The sequence below is a fragment of the Musca domestica genome, unplaced genomic scaffold (genome assembly GCF_030504385.1).
Source record: "Musca domestica strain aabys unplaced genomic scaffold, Musca_domestica.polishedcontigs.V.1.1 7, whole genome shotgun sequence".
In the NCBI taxonomy this organism is placed as follows: Eukaryota; Metazoa; Arthropoda; class Insecta; order Diptera; family Muscidae; genus Musca; species Musca domestica.
In genome coordinates, this window is record NW_026712383.1 from 25,386,312 (window position 1) to 25,409,300 (window position 22,989).

The following is a 22,989-nucleotide window of genomic DNA, read 5'->3' on the forward strand; positions in this document are numbered from 1 at the left end:
TTTCCAAAAAAAATATTTTTTTTTCCTGTCGACAAATAAAATTTAGATTTATTTAAGTTTCTCAACAAATCAGATCATACTTCCAGCTCTCTAAATACCTTACCAAACCCCTTACAATCTGCTTACCTGAAACAATTATTCATTGCACCAAGAGGCAAAGACGACATACCACCAGTATTGTGTGAAATACAAAATATTTCATCTTTTTTTTTAATTATTACTGCTGACACATACCTTACCCAACCCCTTACAAACTGCTTATCTACAATATTTCTTCATTTTATCAGAAAATTAAGACTTTTTATCAAGTGTATTGTGTGAAATATAACATATTTCATAAAATTGTCTGCAGCAACACACCTTACCGAACCCCTTACAAACTGCTTACATACCCTAATTTATCACTGTATCAAAAAGTTAAGAATTTTTACCAAGAATATTGTGTGAAATACAAAATATTTCATCTGTCTTTTTTTTAATCATACCTTCTACCACACACCTTACCGAACCCCTTACCAACTGCTTCTTTGCAATATCTCTTAATTGTATCAAGAAGAAAATGCTACATACCAATAACACTATGTGAAATAAAAACTATTTCACTTTTCTCATTATGCCTAATACCGAATACCTTACCAAACCCATTACATACTGCTTCTCTGCAATAGTTTGTAATGTATCAATTAGTCAAGATTTTATATTAAGAAATACTACATCTTTCGTCTTTTTTTAGAATTATACCTTCTACCACACACCTTACTGAACCCCTTACAAACTGCTTCTCTGCAATATTACTTTAATATATTAAAAAGTAAAGACCAAATACCAACAGATTTGTGTCGAATACAATCTTTATCACTTTTCTCATTATGCCTACTGCCACACACCTTACCAAAGCCCTTACAAACCGCTTCCTTGCAATAATTTTTCATTCTATCAATAAGTTATGATTACATACCAAGAAATTTGGGGCATATACAATCTATTTCATAATATTGTATGCTGCAAAACACCTTACCCAACCCCTTACAAACTGCTTACATGCCCTAATTTATCACTGTATCAAGAAGTTAAGACTTTATACCAAGAGTATTGTGTAAAATACAACCTATTTCATCTGATTTTTGAATTATAACTTCTACCACACACCTTACTGAACCCCTTACCAACTGCTTCTCTGCAATATTAAGACTTAATGCTAGGAATATTTTGTGAAATACAATTTATTCGAAGTTTCTAATTATGTCGGCGGCCACACACCTTACCAAATCCCTTACCAACTGCTTACCTTCAATTGTTTTTCATTGTATCTTATACCTAAGACTACACAGCCATAGTATTGTATGAACTAAACTTATTTCATATATTTTTCTTTTAATTATTCCTGCCCGCCACACAATTAGCTTACCTGCAAAGAAAAGAAGATGCAAAAAAAACTTGATTAATCAACTATTCAGTGGTGGAAGTAGCAAAAGTAACTTTTGCTGAATAATATTATTTATTTCTTATGCATGTAATTATTCGTTTTTTTCCTTCTTTCCCTACTTCGCCCTATTTTCATTTTAATGAACACAATATCTGCCTTATTTATATCCTGCAATTCATTTATAGGACCGCAACCACAGCAGAAGTAAAACAAAAAGAGTAGAGAAATAGAACTGGGCCAAATGACAAACTAAGTAGACACAAATGACGGAAGTTGTAATATAATAATAATGATAATGATGATGAAGGCGAAGAAGGAAGGACGCAGAACGCAAATGAGAGGAGAGGTAAAATAAATTACAAATGCAGGGAAAAAAAGAGAGAAACTAGTCATTAGTATTGTAGCTGGGAGCTGCAGAAAAACAAAAGCTTTTATCGTGGTTTGGTTTGGTTTTTTGTTTTTGCCTGCCTCATTACTGGTCCTGGCTCCAATTTCAAAGATGATTTTAGGGTCTCTGTGTATTTTTGTGCCCTTATAATAATAATAAAACAATGTTGTATAGCTGGCCAGACGAATTCCAACCCGATAAAATTTTTTTTAGCATTTCCTGCGGCTTGCGGACTTCTTATCGTCAAAACTTTGCTTGGTATGCCTCATATTATGCCTGGATTTCGAATTCGAACCAAGAACATAAATTTGAAAAGAAATTTCAAATAAATTCAGTGTTACTCCAGACGCCGCCACAGCCACAACATGAGATTATTGGCCTTACTAATATCTTGTATGTGTTTCACATATTTTGTTCATGCCAGGAGCGAGCATGAGAATTTCCCTCAAGGAGATGGGGTAAATACAATTTTGGGTTTACTTCAAAAGGATGCCAAATTATGGAAGGAACTTTTCGAGAAAATTGATGCAATGTCCAGTCAGATTGAGAGGTTATCCTGTCATGTGGAACTAACTCGAAGGTAGAGAAACGATTTTTTTTCTAAATAATTCGATTGATATTCGATTTTTTATCTATATTACAGTATCGAAGAACTACGAAATCAATGGTAAGTGATTTTAATGAAAGACGAAGTTGATTTGACACTGTAACTAGACAGAATTTCTATACTTGGACTGAAATAAGCTCGTCAGGGTTCAAGGGTTATTTTGAGACCGTTTTTACTTATTCTACGTATACTATACTAGTTGAACAAACGTGGATTTTTTAAAGAATATTTTTTCAAGGACCATTAGTTGAACAAACGTGGATTTTTTAAAGAATATTTTTTCAAGGACCATTAGTTGAACAAACGTGGATTTTTTAAAGAATATTTTTTCAAGGACCATTAGTTGAACAAACGTGGATTTTTTAAAGAATATTTTTTCAAGGACCATTAGTTGAACAAACGTGGATTTTTTAAAGAATATTTTTTCAAGGACCATTAGTTGAACAAACGTGGATTTTTTAAAGAATATTTTTTCAAGGACCATTAGTTGAACAAACGTGGATTTTTTAAAGAATATTTTTTCAAGGACCATTAGTTGAACAAACGTGGATTTTTTAAAGAATATTTTTTCAAGGACCATTAGTTGAACAAACGTGGATTTTTTAAAGAATATTTTTTCAAGGACCATTAGTTGAACAAACGTGGATTTTTTAAAGAATATTTTTTCAAGGACCATTAGTTGAACAAACGTGGATTTTTTAAAGAATATTTTTTCAAGGACCATTAGTTGAACAAACGTGGATTTTTTAAAGAATATTTTTTCAAGGACCATTAGTTGAACAAACGTGGATTTTTTAAAGAATATTTTTTCAAGGACCATTAGTTGAACAAACGTGGATTTTTTAAAGAATATTTTTTCAAGGACCATTAGTTGAACAAACGTGGATTTTTTAAAGAATATTTTTTCAAGGACCATTAGTTGAACAAACGTGGATTTTTTAAAGAATATTTTTTCAAGGACCATTAGTTGAACAAACGTGGATTTTTTAAAGAATATTTTTTCAAGGACCATTAGTTGAACAAACGTGGATTTTTTAAAGAATATTTTTTCAAGGACCATTAGTTGAACAAACGTGGATTTTTTAAAGAATATTTTTCAAGGACCATTAGTTGAACAAACGTGGATTTTTTAAAGAATATTTTTTCAAGGACCATTAGTTGAACAAACGTGGATTTTTTAAAGAATATTTTTTCAAGGACCATTAGTTGAACAAACGTGGATTTTTTAAAGAATATTTTTTCAAGGACCATTAGTTGAACAAACGTGGATTTTTTAAAGAATATTTTTTTCAAGGACCATTAGTTGAACAAACGTGGATTTTTTAAAGAATATTTTTTCAAGGACCATTAGTTGAACAAACGTGGATTTTTTAAAGAATTTTTTTCAAGGACCATTAGTTGAACAAACGTGGATTTTTTAAAGAATTTTTTTCAAGACCATTAGTTGAACAAACGTGGATTTTTTAAAGAATTTTTTTTCAAGGACCATTAGTTGAACAAACGTGGATTTTTTAAAGAATATTTTTTCAAGGACCATTAGTTGAACAAACGTGGATTTTTTAAAAAATATTTTTTCAAGGACCATTAGTTGAACAAACGTGGATTTTTTAAAAAATATTTTTTCAAGGACCATTAGTTGAACAAACGTGGATTTTTTAAAGAAAACTATGATCCTAATCGTCTTCTGTCCAGAATTGCAAATGGTTCTTCAACACGAGACCTGGATAAGAACTCAGGCAGACTACCAGGTTATTCCAAGCTACGGTTGCAAGATACCTTAATAAGTTTTCAAGCAGACTACGAGGATATTCAAAGTTAGAGTTACAAGAGACCTTAGTAAGTACTCAAGCAGGCTACAAGGATATTCAAAGCTATGATCACAAGAGACCTTAATAAGTACTCAAACAGGGTACCAAGAATATTCAGAGCTACGGTTGCAAGAGACGCTGACAACCAGGATATTCAAAGTTTCGGTTACAAGACACCTTAATAAGTACTCATGCAGACTACAAGGATATTCAAAGTTACTGTTGCTTTTAGATTCGAAAGATATTCAAAGCTACAGTTGCGATAGACCTTAATAAGTACTCAAACAGACTACGAGGATATTCAAAGCTACGGTTACAAGATACCTTAATAACTACTCAAGCAGGCTACCAGGGTATTCAAAACTACGGTTACACGAAGCCTTAATAATTACTCGAACAGTATACCAGGATATTCAAAACTACGGTTGTAAGAGACCTTAATAAGTACTCTAGGAGACTCCGAGGATATTCAGAGCTACGGTTGCACGATACCTTAATAAGTACTTAGGCAGACTACGAGGATATTCAAAACTATGGTTGCAAGAGACCTTAATAAATACTCAAGCTGACTACGAGGATATTGTAGGAAACGGTTGCTAGAGACCTTAATAAGTATTCAAGCAGGCTACAAGGATATTCAACGCACAAGCTTTGTAATAAGTACTCTAGCAGATTCCGAGGATATTCAAAGCTACGGTTGCAAAAGATCTTAATAAGTACTCAGGCAGACTACAAGGAAATACAAAGCTACGGTTGCTTTTAGATTCGATGGATATTCACGGAAGCGGTTGCGATAGACATTAATAAGTACTCAAGCAGGATACCAGGATATTCAAAGTTACTGTTACAAGAGACCTTAGTAAGTACTCAAACAGGCTACCAGGATATTCAAAGTTAGGGTTCCAAGAGACCTTAATACGAACTTAAGGAGACTGTAAGGACATTCAAAGTTTCGGTTACAAGACACCTTAATAAGTACTCAAGTAGGCTACAAGGATATTCAAAGTTAGGGTTACAAGACACCTTAGTAAGTACTCAAGCAGGCTACCAGGATATTCAAAACTACGGTTGCACGAGACCTTAATAATTACACTAGCAGTATACCAGGATATTCAAAACTACGGTTGTAAGAGACCTTAATAAGTACTCAGGCAGACTACGAGGATATTCAGAGATACAGTTGCAAGAAACCTTAATAAGTACTCAAGCAGACTACCAGGATATTAAAAGCTTATTAAGTATTTAAGCGGACTACCAGGATATTCAAATCTACGTTTCCAAGAGACCTTAATAAGTAGTCAAGCAGGCTACGAGGATATTCAAAATTACTTTTGCACGAGATTCAAGGATAAGTTTGCAGAGATCTTAATAATTTGCTTCCAAATTTTTTTTCCAAGGCCCTCAATGGATTTATCGATCCGACGCAGATTTGTTTATACCACTTTTATTGTCAAAGGTTCTTACGACGAATCTTTGAGTTAATATAGATTTGTTCTCGTATATATTTTTTTTTTCAAAGTTCCTCGACGGATTTATTGATTTGACGCAGATTTGTTTATATCATTTTTATTCTCAAAGGCCCATGAAGTATCTTTGATTCAATTTAAATTCGATTTCATTTTTTTATTTTTTTTTTTTTGAAAAACGTCGACGGATTTTGGATTCGACGCAGATTTTGTTTTACCACTTTTATTCTCAAAGGTCTGTACGACGAATCTTTGATTCAATTTAAATTTGATTTCATATATATATATTTTTTTTTTGAAAATCGTCGACGGATTTTGGATTCGACGCAGATTTTGTTTTGCAACTTTTATTCTCAAAGGTCTGTACGACGAATCTTTGATTCAATATAGATTTGCTTTCATAATAATTTTTTTTTTTTTCAAAAGGAAAATTTCATCTCAAATTTTTTAGCACTGGCAATCAAGTAATGGATTCGACAACGGAACTTAATCAGCCACCTGTAGACATGTGGAGCAGCAGGTAAGTATTAAAAACAAAAACCAAAATATTTCAAAGCTTGACGACAAGAATTGTAATTCAAAATTTTTTGTTAGTCTTCGTTCATATTTGTAAAGATTTAGGTTCAAAGTTCATATGTTTTATGAACCAAAAACATAGTTTTTAATTTCATGTTCCTAGTTTGTAGTTTATTTATGCTCTCACTTTTGGTCACGACTTTGAAGAGAAAAATATATTTACTAAATTGCATTCGTGAGCGTGAAAGTAGCTTTTCTTTTTCGCCCTCTTTCTCCCTCTCCCTCTCTCCATACAGATTAGTTCATAATTTTCATACCTATATTCATATATTTTATGAACTGAAACATAGGGAGATTCGACATAAACTTGGTATTAAAAATATTAGAAATTTCAATACGATTATCATGTCGACCATGAAAACTAGGACATGTGCTGGTTGAATTCTAATGTTTCTCTTCGAATTTTCCAGCATTGCAAATCAGGAAATGGACTCAACAGCGAAACTCAATCAGACACCTATTGAACCATGGAGCGGCAGGTAAGTTTGATTATCATTGGAATATTCAAAATCATGAATACCTAATTCTCTTTTTTTTTTTTTGGTTAGTCCATCAACTGTAGAGGATTCACTTCGAGCATTGCGCGTTGAACTGAATACAAGGTAAGAGAGACGAAGTAAATCTCGCTCAAAATTCAAGTTGCACTCATAGAGAGTTTATTTTCAGTCAATCGGCAATATTAAATCATCTGCAGGAATATCGCAAGGAATTCCAAGAGAGGTGAGCAAAAGAAATGAATTCTAATTCCATTGGTTCTAAATTCATTCGCAAAAAATGCATAAATTCTATGAACATCATGTACGTAATTCGGGATCAAGTTTATTAATATTATGAACTTGTACCTAATGAATAATCAAGTACATTTATATTATGAACTTGTACATAATTCCGGGACAGGTTCATTTATTTCGGCAACAAGTTCATTTATATTATCAACTTGCATAAAATTCACAAACAAGTGCATTTATATTAGGAACTTGAGCATAAATCAGGAACCGGGCCAGTAATATTATGAACTTGTACAAAAAAATTCATGAACAAGTTCATTTATTTTATGAACATGTACATAACCATACACCCGCACGCTCATACATGTACTTAACTCATATCACGTTTCTATTAACCAAATATTTAACATTTCATGAACAGAAACCCAATTTCAATTTCCAATTACAGATTTCATATTTCACGCACTTCCACGAGAGCATGTTAGGTATATAATTTGCATATGGTCCTGGATGAAGTATTCTACTTTGCACTTTTCTTTGTTTTCAACACTCTCCCATTTGTTCATAATTTAACAAAACAAAGTTCATAGATTTTATGAACAGAAATATCTTTCCAACAACAGTTAACCGCTTTCCCGTTAGACATTATATCCATAATTGTCCGGTGATACCGCTGATGGTAGACTAAACTCCTTACTTCTTGTTACTTACGCTCTTCCATTAGTTCATAATTTGCCAAACAAAGTTCATACATTTTATGAACTAAAATCTAATTTCCGATTTCAAGTTCACATTTCCAAAAGTTTACCGCTCTCTCATTAGACATTATATCTACGGGATCATGTTAGGGAAGCATCATACTTTGCCCTTTTCTCCGCACTTCTTTTTTCAATGCTCTTCCATTAGTTTATAATTTGCCAAACAAAGTTCATACATTTTATGAACCGAAACATAATTTCCGATTTCAAGCTGGCATTTCCTGTTTTTGAGGATTTCTTTAATACTTCTATCGCTTTCCACTTCGATGCGATGAATCAAGAGAGCATGCTATAGAAACATATTTCCTATGGCCACGAATCTCACATTATTTCATAATCATGCCAAACAAAGTTCATAGATTTTATGAACTGAAACATAAGTACCGATTTTCTAATTTTATGAATTTATTTCCAACAACAGTTAACCACTATATCCACAAGAGCACGTTAGCGGAATATTTGTCCTGTGATGCCGCTGATGGAAGACTAAACTCCGCACTTCTCTTGTCTTACGCTCTCCCATTAGTTCATAATTTGCCAAACAAAGTTCATAGATTTTATGAACTGAAATCTAATTTCCGATTTCAAGTTCACATTTCCAAAAGTTTACCGCTGTCCCATTAGACACTATATCCACGGGATCATGTTAGGGAAGCATCATACTTTGCCCTTTTCTCCGCACTTCTCTTTTCAACGCTCTTCCATTAGTTCATAATTTAACAAAACAAAGTTCATATATTTTATGAACAGAAACATAAGTAGAGATTTTCTAATTTTATGAATTTATTTCCAACAACAGTTAACCACCATATCCACTAGATCACGTTAAGGAAATAATTGTCCTGTGATGCCGCTGATGGTAGACTAAACTCCTTACTTCTTGTTACTTACGCTCTTCCATTAGCTCATAATTTGCCAAACAAAGTTCATACATTTTATGAACTAAAATCTAATTTCCGATTTCAAGTTCACATTTTAAAAAGTTTACCGCTCTCCCATTAGACATTATATCTACGGGATCATGTTAGGGAAGCATCATACTTTGCCCTTTTCTTTGTTTTCAACACTCTCCCATTTGTTCATAATTTAACAAAACAAAGTTCATATATTTTATGAACAGAAACATAAGTAGAGATTTTCTAATTTTATGAACTTCTTTCCAACAACAGTTGACCACTATATCCACAAGAGCACGTTAAGGAAATAATTGTCCTGTGATGCCGCTGATGGTAGACTAAACTCCTTACTTCTTGTTACTTACGCTCTTCCATTAGTTCATAATTTGCCAAACAAAGTTCATACATTTTATGAACTGAAATCTAATTTCCGATTTCAAGTTCACATTTTAAAAAGTTTACCGCTCTCCCATTAGACATTATATCTACGGGATCATGTTAGGGAAGCATCATACTTTGCCCTTTTCTTTGTTTTCAACGCTCTCCCATTAGTTCATAATTTGCCAAACAAAGTTCATATATTTTATGAACAGAAACATAAGTAGAGATTTTCTAATTTTATGAATTTATTTCCAACAACAGTTAACCACTATATCCACTAGATCACGTTAAGGAAATAATTGTCCTGTGATGCCGCTGATGGTAGACTAAACTCCACACTTCTCTTTTCTTATGCTCTCCCATTAGTTCATAATTTGCCAAACAAAGTTCATACATTTTATGAACTGAAATCTAGTTTCCGATTTCAAGTTAGCATTTCCTGTTTTTAAGGATTTTTTTTTCGTACTTCTATCGCTCTCCCGTTTGATGCGATGATTCAAGAGAGCACATTAGTTCATAATCATGCCAAACAAAATTCATAGATTTTATGAACTGAAACATAATTGCACATTTCCAAAAGCTTACCGCTCTCCCATTAGTTCATAAAACAAAGTTCATACATTCTATGAACTGAAACATAAGTACCGATTATCTAATTTTATGCATTTATTTCCAACAGTTTACCGCTTTTCCGTTAGACACTCTCCCTTTAGTTCATAATTTGCCAAACAAAGTTCATACGTTTTATGAACTGAAACATACTTTCCAATTCCAGGTTGCCAAATTGGCCAAATTTCATGCACATTTTTCCTATTTGTTTTTCTTTCTACTTAGACACCATATCCAAGAGAGCATGCTTAGCAAATCATTTTCGTATGGGCGCGAATGGGTGGAAATATTTAGAAATACAGACGGGGAATTCAACTTCCTTAATCGTAAATGGCAGGACTACAAAAGCCCTGGTGGTGTAAACGGAGCTTATTTTATTGGCTTGGATCACCTCTATGTTCGTACCACCTATGAAGCAGCTCAGGAGTTATTGATAATTTTGACAGATTTGTTTGATCAAGTACGTTATGCCAAATATGATCTCTTTCAAATCGGCGATGAAGATCAACAGTATGCTATAGTTAAATTGGGCAACTATATGGGCAATGCTGGTGACGTATTGAGGCCACATCTGTATCGTAAATTCTCAACATATGATAGAGATAATGATGAAAATGATGAAATAAATTGTGCCAGAATTTATAGGACCGGCTGGTGGTTCTTTGGAAACTGTACAAGGTAAGTCGCTTCCATATGAATTGAAATTACGAATAATTCGTATGGTTTACAGTTTTCTAAAGCTGGGATTAATGCCAAATACCTATCGGGGTTCATGGAGTCGTGGCTTGAAATCTGTCGTAATGAAAATTAGATCAACACTTTTAGGTTAAGTTGTACCAAGTGTTTCTACAATAAAATGAAGAATTTTTAGCACCTCCATACGGTGAGGGAGAACAAGGATTTGTTTTTTTTTTTTGTTATTATTTTCATCACCTCTTTAAAAGGTATAAAATGTTAATTTTTTACCTATTGTCTCTATAGAGAATCGGAAGTTCGCCTCTTTTGATAAATGGAAGCCCGCTTGTGATTTTTTTAAAGGGTTTTTAGATCTTCCCCAAAGATCAGAAAACGTGGATTTTTTAGGACCTCCTCAAGGACCAGAAAACATGGATTTTTCATGACCTCCCTCGTCACTATAGACGGCCCCAAGGCCGACTCTATAGGCAACCGCAAGGCAAGGATTTTTTAAAGACCTTCTCAAGGGGCAGGAGACGTGGATTTTTAAAGAATTTTTAGGACCTCCGCAAAGGTCAACGAAAGGATTTTTAAAGATTTTTTAGGATTTCCGCAAAAGTAAACGAAACGTGGATTTCTAAAGAATTTTAATCTCCTCCCCAAGTAGCAGAAGACGTGGATTTTTAGGACCTCCTCAAGGATCAGAAAACGTGAATTTTTTAAAGAATTTTCAGGACATCCCCAAAGACCAGAAAACGTAGATTTTTAAAGAATTTTAAGAACCTCCCCAAGGACCAGAAAACGTGGATTTTTTAAAGAATTTTCAGAACCTCCCCAAGGACCAGAAAACGTGGATTTTTTAAAGAATTTTTAGGACATTTCCAAAGAATTTTTAGGATATCCCCAAAGACTAGAAAACGTGGATTTTTTAAAGAAGTTTTAGGATCTCCCCAAAGACCAGAAAATGTGGATTTTTTAAAGAATTTTTAGGATCTCCCCAAAGACCAGAAAACGTGGATTTATTAAAGAATTTTTAGGACATCCCCAAAGACCAGAAAACGTGGATTTTTTAAAGAATTTTCAGAACCTCCCCAAAGACCAGAAAACATGGATTTTTTAAAGAATTTTCAGGACCTCCCCAAAGACCAGAAAACGTGGATTTTTTAAAGAATTTTCAGGATCTTCCCAAAGACCAGAAAACGTGAATTTTTTAAAGAGTTTTCAGGATCTTTCCAAAGACCAGAAAACGTGGATTTTTTAAAGAATTTTCAGGATCTTCCCAAGACCAGAAAACGTGAATTTTTTAAAGAATTTTTCAGGATCTTCCCAAAGACCAGAAAACGTGGATTTTTTAAAGAATTTTCAGAACCTCCCCAAAGACCAGAAAATGTGGATTTTTCAAAGAATTTGTCAGGATTTCCTTTAAAATTTAAATGTTTTTCTTTCCCATTTTTAATTATTAAATTTACAAATCAGCTTAAGGCTCATTATGCCACTGCCGGTTTTAATGATGACGCTGGCGATGAGGACGATGCTGAGAAGATATATTTCATGACGCTCATTACACTGAGTAATAACCATAAAAAAAAAACTGAAAGTATTTAATTACAGCAAAGACAATTTCATTATACACAAACTGTATTATACTTCGTCAGCTTGAATTTATTTCAAGCAGGGCACTCGGAATACAGCTGCACACCCCCCCCCCCCCCTTTCAAAAAAAAAAAGAGATGAGAAGAAAATAATAAAGAAGACCACACTTGAGAAGCACAATGTCAGCACTCAGACAACCAATTTCGCCAATAAAAACGGCAACGGAACAATATTCATTGTTAAGTAAAAAAAAAAACATAAATAAATAAAAAGTCCTTGCTATCAATAATCCTTAAAATTTAAGTCAGCATAAAATATATGTATATGGCCATAATATGTTTTTAATGACAATTGTCCTGTTTTTTTTTATTTCTTTGGGTTTTTGTCTCCGCTTGTAAAACAAAATTTTATTGCACAGTGGGAGTATGATTACAACAATAAAAAAAAAAAACAAAACACAACAAACAGACAGCCAGGGAGGGGAGATGAGACGAGAGGTAGAAGATAAAAACAATAACGCCCACAACGATCCACTTGTTAGCCTTTTAATGTGTGTATCCTTTGAAATCCTCAGGGGGTGGATTCCATTGTGAGCCGAGAAAGAGAGGCTGCGCTGCGCCAGTATACAAATGAAATTTTATTATTATGATTATGATTACTATTATTATTTTATATATGTCTGAAATGCTATTATTATATTAAAAAAGAAAAAATACAAAACAAAAAAAGGACATAAAAATAAAAGCAAAAGAAAAAACACAATAACTGCAGAGAGTCCTTTTTTTGGGGAGACAACAATATAGGCGACCAGGCTTAAATACGATTCAATATTAAAATTGTATTAAGTTTAATTCGAAGATCCACGTTTGAAAGGACTCTTTGAGTGGATCAGGTATTATAAAAAAAATCGTTTTTTGGAAGGACACTCAAGTGGGTTTTTTTGTCCTTTAAAGTTATGTCTGAAATAGTCTTAAAATCCCTCAAAAATCCGTGTTCAGAAGAACTTGAATGATGGATTTAGATTGATTTTAAATCGGACTTTGGATCCCTTAAAAATCCCCGTCTGAATGGAAATTTTAAATGGACTTCGGATCCCTTAAAAATCCGCGTCTGAATGGAAATTTTAAATGGACTTCGGATCCCTTAAAAATCCGCGTCTGAATGGAATTTTTGAATGGACTTCGGATCCCTTAAAAATCCGCGTCTGAATGGAAATTTTAAATGGACTTCGGATTTCTGAAAAACTCACGTTTTAAGGCTTTTTTGAATGGACTTCAGATCCTTTGAAAATCCACGTTGGGAGAGACTTTTCGTATGGAGAAATTAGTTAAATTAAGTTTAATTCGAATTCATTTAAAGATCCACGTTTGAAAGGACTCTTTGAGTGGATCAGGTATTATAAAAAAAATGGCTTTTTGGAGTGTCCTTCCAAAAAGTGGATTTTTTGTCCTTTAAAGTTATGTCTGAAATAGTCTTAAAATCCCTCAAAAATCCGTGTTCAGAAGAACTTGAATGATGGATTTAGATTGATTTTAAATCGGACTTTGGATCCCTTAAAAATCCCCGTCTGAATGGAATTTTTGAATTGACTTCGGATCCCTTAAAAATCCACGTCTGAATGGTAATTTTAAATGGACTTCGGATCCCTTAAAAATCCGCGTCTGAGTGGAATTTTTGAATGGACTTCGGATCCCTTAAAAATCCGCGTCTGAATGGAAATTTTAAATGGACTTCGGGCTTCTGAAAAACTCACGTTTTAAAGCCTTTTTGAATGGACTTTAGATCCTTTTAAAATCTACATTTGGAAGGACTTTTCGTATGGAGTTCAGATCCATTAAAAATCCACGTTTGGAAGGATATTTCGTATGGGCTTCAGATCCTTTAAAAATCCACGTTGGGAGAGACTTTTCGTATGGAGTTCAGATCCATTAAAAATCCACGTTTGGAAGGATATTTCGTATGGGCTTCAGATCTTTTAAAAAGCAACGTTTGGAAGGACATTTCGTATGGGCTTCAGATCCTTTGAAAATCCACGTTGGGAGAGACTTTTCGTATGGAGTTCAGATCCATTAAAAATCCACGTTTGGAAGGATATTTCGTATGGGCTTCAGATCCTTTAAAAATCTACGTTGGGAGAGACTTTTCGTATGGAGTTCAGATCCATTAAAAATCCACGTTTGGAAGGATATTTCGTATGGGCTTCAGATCCTTTAAAAATCTACGTTGGGAGAGACTTTTCGTATGGAGTTCAGATCCATTAAAAATCCACGTTTGGAAGGCCTTTTGGATGGACTTGGGATCCTTTAAAAAGCAACGTTTGGGAGGACATTTCGTATGGACTTCAGAATAAAAAATCCACGTTTGGAAGGTTTTTCAGAATGGACCTGGAATCCTTTAAAAATCCACGTTTGGAAGGACTTCTTAAAAGGACTTGGGATCCTTTAAAAATTTACGTTTGGAAGAACTTCTTAAAAGGACTTGGGATCCTTTAAAAATCCTCTTTTGGAATCCCTTCCTAAAAGGACTTGGGATACTTGAAAAATCCACGTTTGGAAAGGCTTCTTGAATGGCCTACGGATCCTTTAAAAATCCACGTTTGGAAAGGCTTCTTGAATGGCCTACGGATCCTTTAAAAATCCACGTTTGGAAGGCCTTTTGGATGGACTTGGGATCCTTTAAAAATCCACGTTTGGAAGGCCTTTTGGATGGGCTTAGAATCCTTTAAAAATCCACGTTTGGAAGGCCTTTTGGATGGACTTGGGATCCTTTAAAAATCCAAGATTGGAAGGCCTTTTGGATGGACTTGGGATCCTTTAAAAATCCACGTTTGGAAGGCCTTTTGGATGGACTTGGGATCCTTCAAAAATCCACGTTTGAAAAACCTTTTGAAAGGACTTCAGATCCTTTAATATCCACCTTTGGAAGGACTTTTGGATGAACTTGGGATCCTTTAAAAATCCACGTTTGGAAAGGATTCTTCCATGGATTATGGATCCTTAAAAAATCCACGTTTGGAAAGGATTCTTCCATGGATTATGGATCCTTTAAAAATCCACGTTTGGAAAGGATTCTTCCATGGATTATGGATCCTTTAAAAATCCACGTTTGGAAAGGATTCTTCCATGGATTATGGATCCTTTAAAAATCCACGTTTGGAAAGGATTCTTCCATGGATTATGGATCCTTTAAAAATCCACGTTTGGAAAGGATTCTTCAATGGATTAAGGATCTTTTAAAAATCCACGTTTGGAAAGGATTCTTCAATGGATTAAGGATCCTTTAAAAATCCACGTTTGGAAAGGATTCTTCAATGGATTATGGATCCTTTAATCCTTTGGAAAGGATTCTTCAATGGATTAAGGATCCTTTAAAAATCCACGTTTGGAAAGGATTCTTCAATGGATTAAGGATCCTTTAAAAATTCACGTTTGCAAGATCTTCTTGAATTGACTCGGTATCCTTTAAAGTTTCACGTTTGGAAAGCCTTCTTCAATGGAGATCGGGTCCTTTAAAAATCCAAATTTGAAAGGTCTTTCTATAGACTTGGATTTGATTTTAAACGATTCTGGGTCCTTTCTGCTTAGGTTGGATATCAAAGAGGACTCTGACACAACCGAAAGTTTGTGTTTAAAGGGTTTTGATTAAATTTATCTAAATGTAATTACTCGAAAGTATTCCAGGGCCAAATGAAGGTCTCCAATAATATTTCAAAAAGGAAATTTAATTTCTCCTAAAACGTGGATTTCGAAAAGATTCCAGGACCGTTGAAGGTTCTTGGATTTTCTTCAGGATTCAAAATCATCCCATGGTTCCAACAAATGCTTCATAAAATGTTGGTTTTGTAAAGGAATTTAGGACTTTCAGAAGCCCTCGCCAACGTCCTCGTAGATTTGGATCTTTAGAAAGATTGTAGAGCTCCCCAAAGACTTCAATATACTGCTCCGGAACTTAGATATTTAAAATGGATTCTAGGATCGTCTAAAGACCTTACGAAGTCTTCGGAAAACATGAAATTTAGAACCGTCCAACGGTCTCAAAAAAATTCTCGTAAATTTTAGTTTTTAGAAGGATTGTAGGACGCTCCAAAGTTCTCAACAAATTGTTTACAAGGATTCCAGGACCTGCAATATAAGGATTCTTCAAAGACTTAAAGAAAATTCCACAAAAACGCCGATTTTTCAAAAGATTCTAGACCTTTCAAAGGCATCTACAAAGTTCTCATTGAATGTGGATTTTTAAAAAGACCATCCATAGGCTAGGATCATCCATAGGCCTTAACAAAACCCTTTTTGCAAAGGATTCTAGGACGATTCAAAGGCTTCTACAAAGTCCTTTTTACTATTTTGAAGAATCGTCCAGATACCTAAACAAAATTCCTCAAAAACGCCGATTCTAGGACCTTAACAAAGTCCACTATTTTCATGATTCTAGGTCGATCTAAAGGCTTTAACAAAGTCTTCTTAAAATGTAAAATTTTGAAAGGATTCTAGGATAATTTCAAGGTCTTCAAGAGTGGATTTTCAAAGGATTCTAGAGTCTAGGACCTTCCATCAAAATGCCTTTATAAAGTCCTCTTTCTGCAAAGGACTCTATGACGATCCAAAGGCTTCAACAAAGTCGTCTTAAAATGTAAAATTTTGAAAGGATTCTAGGATAACTGAAAGGTCTTCAATTCCCAATTTTTAAGGGATTCCAGGGTCTTTTGAGGGCTTTAAAAACATGGACCACCTTAAGGTCCCTTAAAAAAAGAATTTTTAAATAAATTCAAGGACCATTTAAACACCCCCAAAAGCGTAAATTTTTAAAATATTCCAGGACTATTTAAACACCTCCCAAAAAACGTAGTGTTTTTTTGACGTCTCCAAGAATGCTTAACGCTTACTAAATTCTCTGATCGTAAGCATGACCATAGCTAATTAACAAGTGTAAATCATTAGCTTATCAGGCGTTTGACATCCAACCGAATGTTGTCACAAAACAAAAATCGGAACCCAAATCCAAAATAGATACAATCTAAACGTTAGAGAATGCTTCTCATGCCATCACTAGCTGACAAACATTATTGCTGACAATAAAGGAAATTAACATATTCACACTGTGGAGAATCGGGCCATGGAAGGCTATGCCAAAACGAATTTCTAATAAAACCCCGAAAAATACAAAAACGCACAGACATCGCAGACCGATTGGCAGACAGATAGAAAAACAAAAAAAAAAAAAACAAATGTGTGTAAATGAAAAAAAAAAAAAACAGAACAGAACAGACAAGCTAATTTTCCAACGTCACTTCTTACATCAATAAGTCGACAATTTTATGGGCAAAAATTGGCGACGGTAGACCAAAAATTCTAAGTCTTTGAAACCTTTTCACTGATCATAAAATATTAAAAACAAATCTTCTCCAAAATCAAATCTTCTCTTGGGTGGAAAAAAATCGCAAAATATATTTTGTTTAAAGAACTTTAGAGATGACCTTAAAATCAAATTAAAAATATCCTTGTTTTTTAGGGCCATGATTCCTTTATCAAATACACGTTTTGAAGTCTTTTAAGTGGCCTATGAATCCTTTAAAATATTCGCGTTTGGAAGGCCTTTGAATCCTTCAACAAAACCTCGTGTTGAAGTTCTTTGAATCCTTCAAAAAAAAGGCCATACCAGGAAGATATTTGAATCCTTAAAAAATTTTTCACGTCGGGAAGGCCTTTGAATCCTCTAAAAAATTTAAGACTTAAAAAATCTTGAGTTGTGCCCGATCATTTAAATATCCACGATTGGAAGTCCCCTAAAGAAGGTCTTGAAATCCTCTAAAAATCCACGTTTTGGAAGTTCTCTTAGGTCTTGATATCCTTCAAAAATCCACGTTTTGAAAATTCTTTTAGGTCTTAATATCCTTCAAAAATCCACGTTGGAAAGTCTTCTTAAGTCGGTCTTGAAGTCCTTTAGAAATCCGCTTATGAAAGTCCTCTTTAGTAGATCCTGGAAACTCTTAAAAAATCCACGTTTGAAAGTCCTTTTAAGTAGTTCTTCAAATCCTTTTAAGTAGGTCGTGAAATCCTTTAAAAATCCACGTTTGGAAGTCCTCCACGGAATCCATTAAAAATCCATGTTTGAAATTCCTCTTTATTAGGTCCTGGAATCACTTACAAACTTGCTTTTGGAAATCCTCTTGGTACCCATTTCAAATTCACGATTGGAAGTCCGCTTTAGTAGGTCCTGAAGTGTCTTAAAAATTTGCGTTCGGAAGGCCTCCTTTAAAAACGTTTGAAATCCACTTTAGTTGGTCTTGGAATTTTTAAAAAATCCACGCATCGAACTTTTTTTTTCAGGACTTGGAATCCCTCAAAAATCCCCATTTGGAAGTTGTTTTTATTTGGCCTAGGAACCCTTTAAAAATCCGCGTTTGGAAGTTGTTTTTACTTGGCCCAGTAATCCTTTAAAAATCCGCGTTTCGAAGTTGTTTTTACTTCGCCTAGAAATCCTTTAAAAATCTACGTTTCAAAGTCCTCTCTGATAAGTTTTGGAATACTTTAAAAATCCATCTTTAGAAGGACTTTTCGTAACGACTTCAGATCCTTTAAAAATCCACGTTTCGAAGTCCTCTCTGGTAGGTCTTGGAATACTTTGAAAATCCACGTTTGGAAGGACTTTTCGTAACGACTTTAGATCCTTTAAAAATTCACGTTTCGAAGTCCTTTCTGGTAGGTCTTGGAATACTTTAAAAATCCACGTTTGGAAGGACTTTTCGTAACGACTTCAGATCCTTTAAAAATCCACGTTTCGAAGTCCTCTCTGATAGGTTTTGGAATACTTTAAAAATCCACGTTTCGAAGTCCTCTCGGATAGGCTTTGGAATACTTTAAAAATCCACGTTTGGAAGGACTTTTCGTAACGACTTCATATCCTTTAAGAATCCACGTTTCGAAGTCCTCTCTGGTAGGTCTTGGAATACTTTAAAAATCCACGTTTCGAAGTCCTCTCTGGTAGGTCTTGGAATACTTTAAAAATCCACGTTTCGAAGTCCTCTCTGGTAGGTCTTGGAATACTTTAAAAATCCACGTTTCGAAGTCCTCTCTGGTAGGTCTTGGAATACTTTAAAAATCCACGTTTGGAAGGACTTTTCGTAACGACATCAGATCCTTTAAAAATCCACGTTTCGAAGTCCACTCTGGTAGGTCTTGGAATACTTTAAAAATACAGATATTGAAGTCCTCTCTGATAGGTTTTGGAATAATTTAAAAGTCCAATTTTGGAAGTTCTCTTTAGTAGGTCCTGAAATGCCACAAAAATTTGCATTTGAAAGTCCTCCTTGGGACTCTTTTAGAAATCGACGTTTGGGAGGCATTCTCAAAAATACTTGGGATCCTTTATAAATCCAGTTTTGAACGCCTCCTCAAAAGGACTTGAGATCCTTTAAAAAAAACACTTTTGGAAAGTCCGCCTAAAGGGACTTGGGATCCTTTAGAAACATAAGTTTTGAAGGCTTTCTCAAATGGACTTGGAATCATATAAAAATCCAAATTTTGAAAGACTTCTTAAAAGAACTTCGAATCCTTTAAAAATCCACATTTGGAAGGTCTTCTTAAATGGACTTGGGATCCTTTAAAATTCTGCTTTTGGAATGATATTACGAATGGCTTCGGGATCCTTTAAAAATCCTCGTTTGGATGGCCTTCTCAAAACGACTTGGGACGCTTTTAAAATCCAATTTTTGAAGACCTTCTCAAAAGGACTTGGGATCCTTTCAAAATCTACGTTCGGAAGGCATTCTCAAAATTCTATTTTGAAAGATTTCTAAAAAGGACTTGGGGGTCTTTTAAAAATCCAGCTTTCGAAGGCTTTTTGAATGGCCTTGGGATCCTTTAAAAATTCACGTTTGGAAGGCCATCTTAAATGGACTTGATGTCCTTAAAAGTTACAGGTTTGGAAGACCTTCTCAAAAGGACTTGGGATCCTTTAAAAATCCAAGTTTTGAAGGCCTTCTTAAAAGAAGTCGGGATCCTTTAAATATCCACGTTTGTAAGTCGTCTCTAGCTGTCCTTGGAATCCATTAAAAATCGTCGTTTGAAAGTCTTCTCCAGTAGACCTTGAAACCCTTTAAAAACTCTCGTTCGGAATTCCTCTGAAGTTTGAACTTTGAATCCTTCAAAATTACAAGTTTGGAAGTTATCTCATGTTGGTCCTTAAAAAATCCAAGTTTATAAGTCTTCTTTAGTTGGTATTCGAATCCTCTAAAAACCAACGGTTGGACTACTTTTTTTAAAAAGGACTTGGGATCCTATAAAAATCTACGTTTTTAAGACTGTCCTAAAATGACTTGGGACCCTTTAAAAATCGAAATTTTTAAGCCTATCCTAAAATGACTTGGGATCCTTTAAAAATCCACGTTTGGAAGGCCTTAACAAAAGAATTTGGAATTCTTTAAAATTTAAAGTTTCGAAGGCCTTCTTAAACAGACTTAGAATCCTCTAAAATTCCACGTTTGGATGGGCCTCTAAATCCTTTAAAATTCCACGTTTGGATGGGCCTCCAAAAAGGACTTGGGATCCTTAAAATATCTACATTTTTAGGGCCTTCTCAAAAGGACTTTGGATCCTTTAAAACCCCAATTTTTGAAGGCCTTTTTAAATGGACTTGGAATCCTTTAAATCTCAAAGGACTTGGAAAAGGACTTTAAAAGTCCAATTTTTGAGACCTTCTTAAGAGGGCTTGGAAAAGGACTTTAAAAGCCCAATTTTTGAGACCTACTTAAGAGAACTTGGATTCTCTAAAAAATCCACGTTTGGAAACTCTTCTTAAAAGGACTTCAGATCCTTTAAAAATCCACGTTAGGACTAAAAAGGACTACAGATTCTTAAAAAATCCACGTTAGGACTAAAAAGGACTACAGATCCATTAAAAATCCACGTTAGGACTAAAAAGGACTTCAGATCCTTTAAAAATGTCACGTTAGGACTAAAAATGACTTCAGATCCTTTAAACATCCACGTTAGGACTAAAACGGACTTCAGATCCTTTAATGATCCACGTTAGGAATATAAAGGACTTCAGATCCTTTAAAAATCCACGTTAGGACTAAAAAGGACTTCAGATCCTTTAAAAATCCACGTTTGGACTAAAAAGGACTTCAGATCCTTTAAAAATCCACGTTAGGACTAAAAAGGACTTCAAATACTTTAAAAATCCACGTTAGGACTAAAAAGGACTTCAGATCCTTTAAAAATCCATGTTAGGACTTAAAAGGTCTTCAGATCCTTTAAAAATGCACGTTTGGAAGCCCTTCTTAAAAGGACTTCAGATCCTTTAAAAATCCACGTTTGGAAGCCCTTCTTAAAAGGACTTCAGATCCTTTAAAAATCCACGTTTGGAAGCCCTTCTTAAAAGGACTTCAGATCCTTTAAAATTCCACGTTAGGATTAAAAAAGGACTTCAGATCCTTTAAAAATTCACGTTAGGACTAAAAAGGACTTCAGATCCTTTAATGATCCACGTTGGGACTAAAAAGGACTTCAGATCCTTTAATGATCCACGTTTGGGCTAAAAAGGACTTCAGATCCTTTAAAAATCCACGTTAGGACTAAAAAGAACTTCAGATCCTTTAAAAATCTACGTTAGGACTACAAAGGACTTCAGATCCTTTAATGATCCACGTTAGGACTAAAAAGGATTTCAGATCCTTTAAAAAATCACGTTTGGAAGGCATTATTTAATGGATTTTGCATACTTTAACATTCCTCCTTTGCAAGTCCTTTCTGATTGGTCCACGTTTTGGGGTGTGGCATACTCCCCAATCCATATCACAAACCTATCCGACCGACATCCAAATAAATCATTTTTAATAATTTATCTAATTATGGTCACAGCCATTGCCATTCCACAAAGCAATGGGCGGCACTGCGTGATGCAATGACCGCGTTTAATTTTCTGCAAGCATTTAAAATGGCATGTCCTGCTGTGTGTGTGTCTGTTTGAGTGTGGTGTTTTTTCCCCACTAATGTTATTTGTTCACAAGTGTCTGGGTGTGACATCCTGTTGCCAAAATGGCTGCTTGTCAGCCATTATAATGGCTGTTTGGATATTTTGGTTATGTGTTTTTTTATTTTCTCTTTCAAGTTTCAGGCAGGAAGTCCAGGGTGATGCAGGAAAAGAGAAAAATTTTCAATGGTGTCGTTGTAGTTTTTTTTTTTTTTCGATATGTTTGGCAAATAATTTCCACATAACTGCCAGAGGAGAATGGAAGGAAATGGCGGCGTCTGGGGTCAGAAAAATTACAAAAAAATTCGGACACCACATAAAAGAGACAAAGAATTAGAAACAGCATACCAAACCAAACCAGATCAGACCATACCCTCTACCCCAAAATGTCGTGCGGGGCAGGATGATTGGAACATTAAAATATAATGACTTTTGTGTATTTGATGTAGATGCAGAGTATCTGTGTAGGTGTGTCTGTGTGGGTGGGTGGGCATGTATCTGAATATATAATTGCTGGCACACTTGCATTTATATTGACAATAGCTATGTGTGTGTGTATGTGTGTCTGAGTACCGTTAATGAGGATTACATTAACATTTATGATGCTCTTTAATTCATTTCGCCACCCCACCACATACACACGCAGGCAAATGCTCGACAGGTTTCAAATGCAAAACTGGCTGACACACAAAATACACTTTGATAAACTTCAGCCCGCCAATTGTCGGTCTCCTACTCCCTCCCCCTCTCTCTCTCTCCCTCTCTCTCTTCAGAAACCTTTGTCGGTGAAATTTCCACAAAGGCAAAACCAAAAAAGGAATCATAAAATTAATTTAAAAACCAGTAAAGAAAGCCTTAAAGTCGGGCGGGACCGACTTTATGATACCCTACACCACTTTGCTAATTTAGTAGAGCTCCACATAAAAATTAAAAGTTTTTATGGGAGAATTCAATCATACACGCTATGATTATAATTATAATTTAAAGTTCAAAAGGCTGCGGAGGACAAAAATAAAAAATCGGATGAACAATATATATGGGAGCTATAGCTATATCTGAACCGATTTCAATCAAATTTGGCATACTTATTTTCAGACCTAATTTGG

At 34.7% G+C, this 22,989-nt stretch overlaps 2 protein-coding genes across 4 annotated transcripts in view; one reads left to right on the plus strand and one right to left on the minus strand.

Annotated features, from left to right (window-relative positions):
- Window positions 1–22,989, minus strand: part of LOC101888784 (disintegrin and metalloproteinase domain-containing protein 10) — a 315,601-nt gene that overhangs the window by 174,651 nt on the left and 117,961 nt on the right. The gene's annotated exons all lie outside the window — the stretch shown is intronic.
- Window positions 2,138–10,543, plus strand: LOC101897189 (uncharacterized). Its single transcript, XM_011296739.3, has 8 exons — window positions 2,138–2,394; window positions 2,458–2,481; window positions 6,147–6,215; window positions 6,682–6,750; window positions 6,820–6,873; window positions 6,938–6,991; window positions 9,869–10,321; window positions 10,374–10,543. The coding sequence occupies exons 1-8, from the start codon at window positions 2,180–2,182 to the stop codon at window positions 10,471–10,473; spliced, it is 1,038 nt and encodes a 345-aa protein (XP_011295041.2). The 5' UTR covers window positions 2,138–2,179; the 3' UTR covers window positions 10,474–10,543.

Coding starts and splice junctions, on each gene's coding strand:
- LOC101897189 (XM_011296739.3), top strand. CDS start 2,180: ATGAGATTATTGGCCTTACTAATATCTTGTATGTGTTTCACATATTTT. Junction 2,482..6,146: donor GAAGAACTACGAAATCAATG/GTAAGTGATTTT, acceptor CAAATTTTTTAG/CACTGGCAATCAAGTAATGG. Junction 6,992..9,868: donor CGCAAGGAATTCCAAGAGAG/GTGAGCAAAAGA, acceptor CTTTCTACTTAG/ACACCATATCCAAGAGAGCA.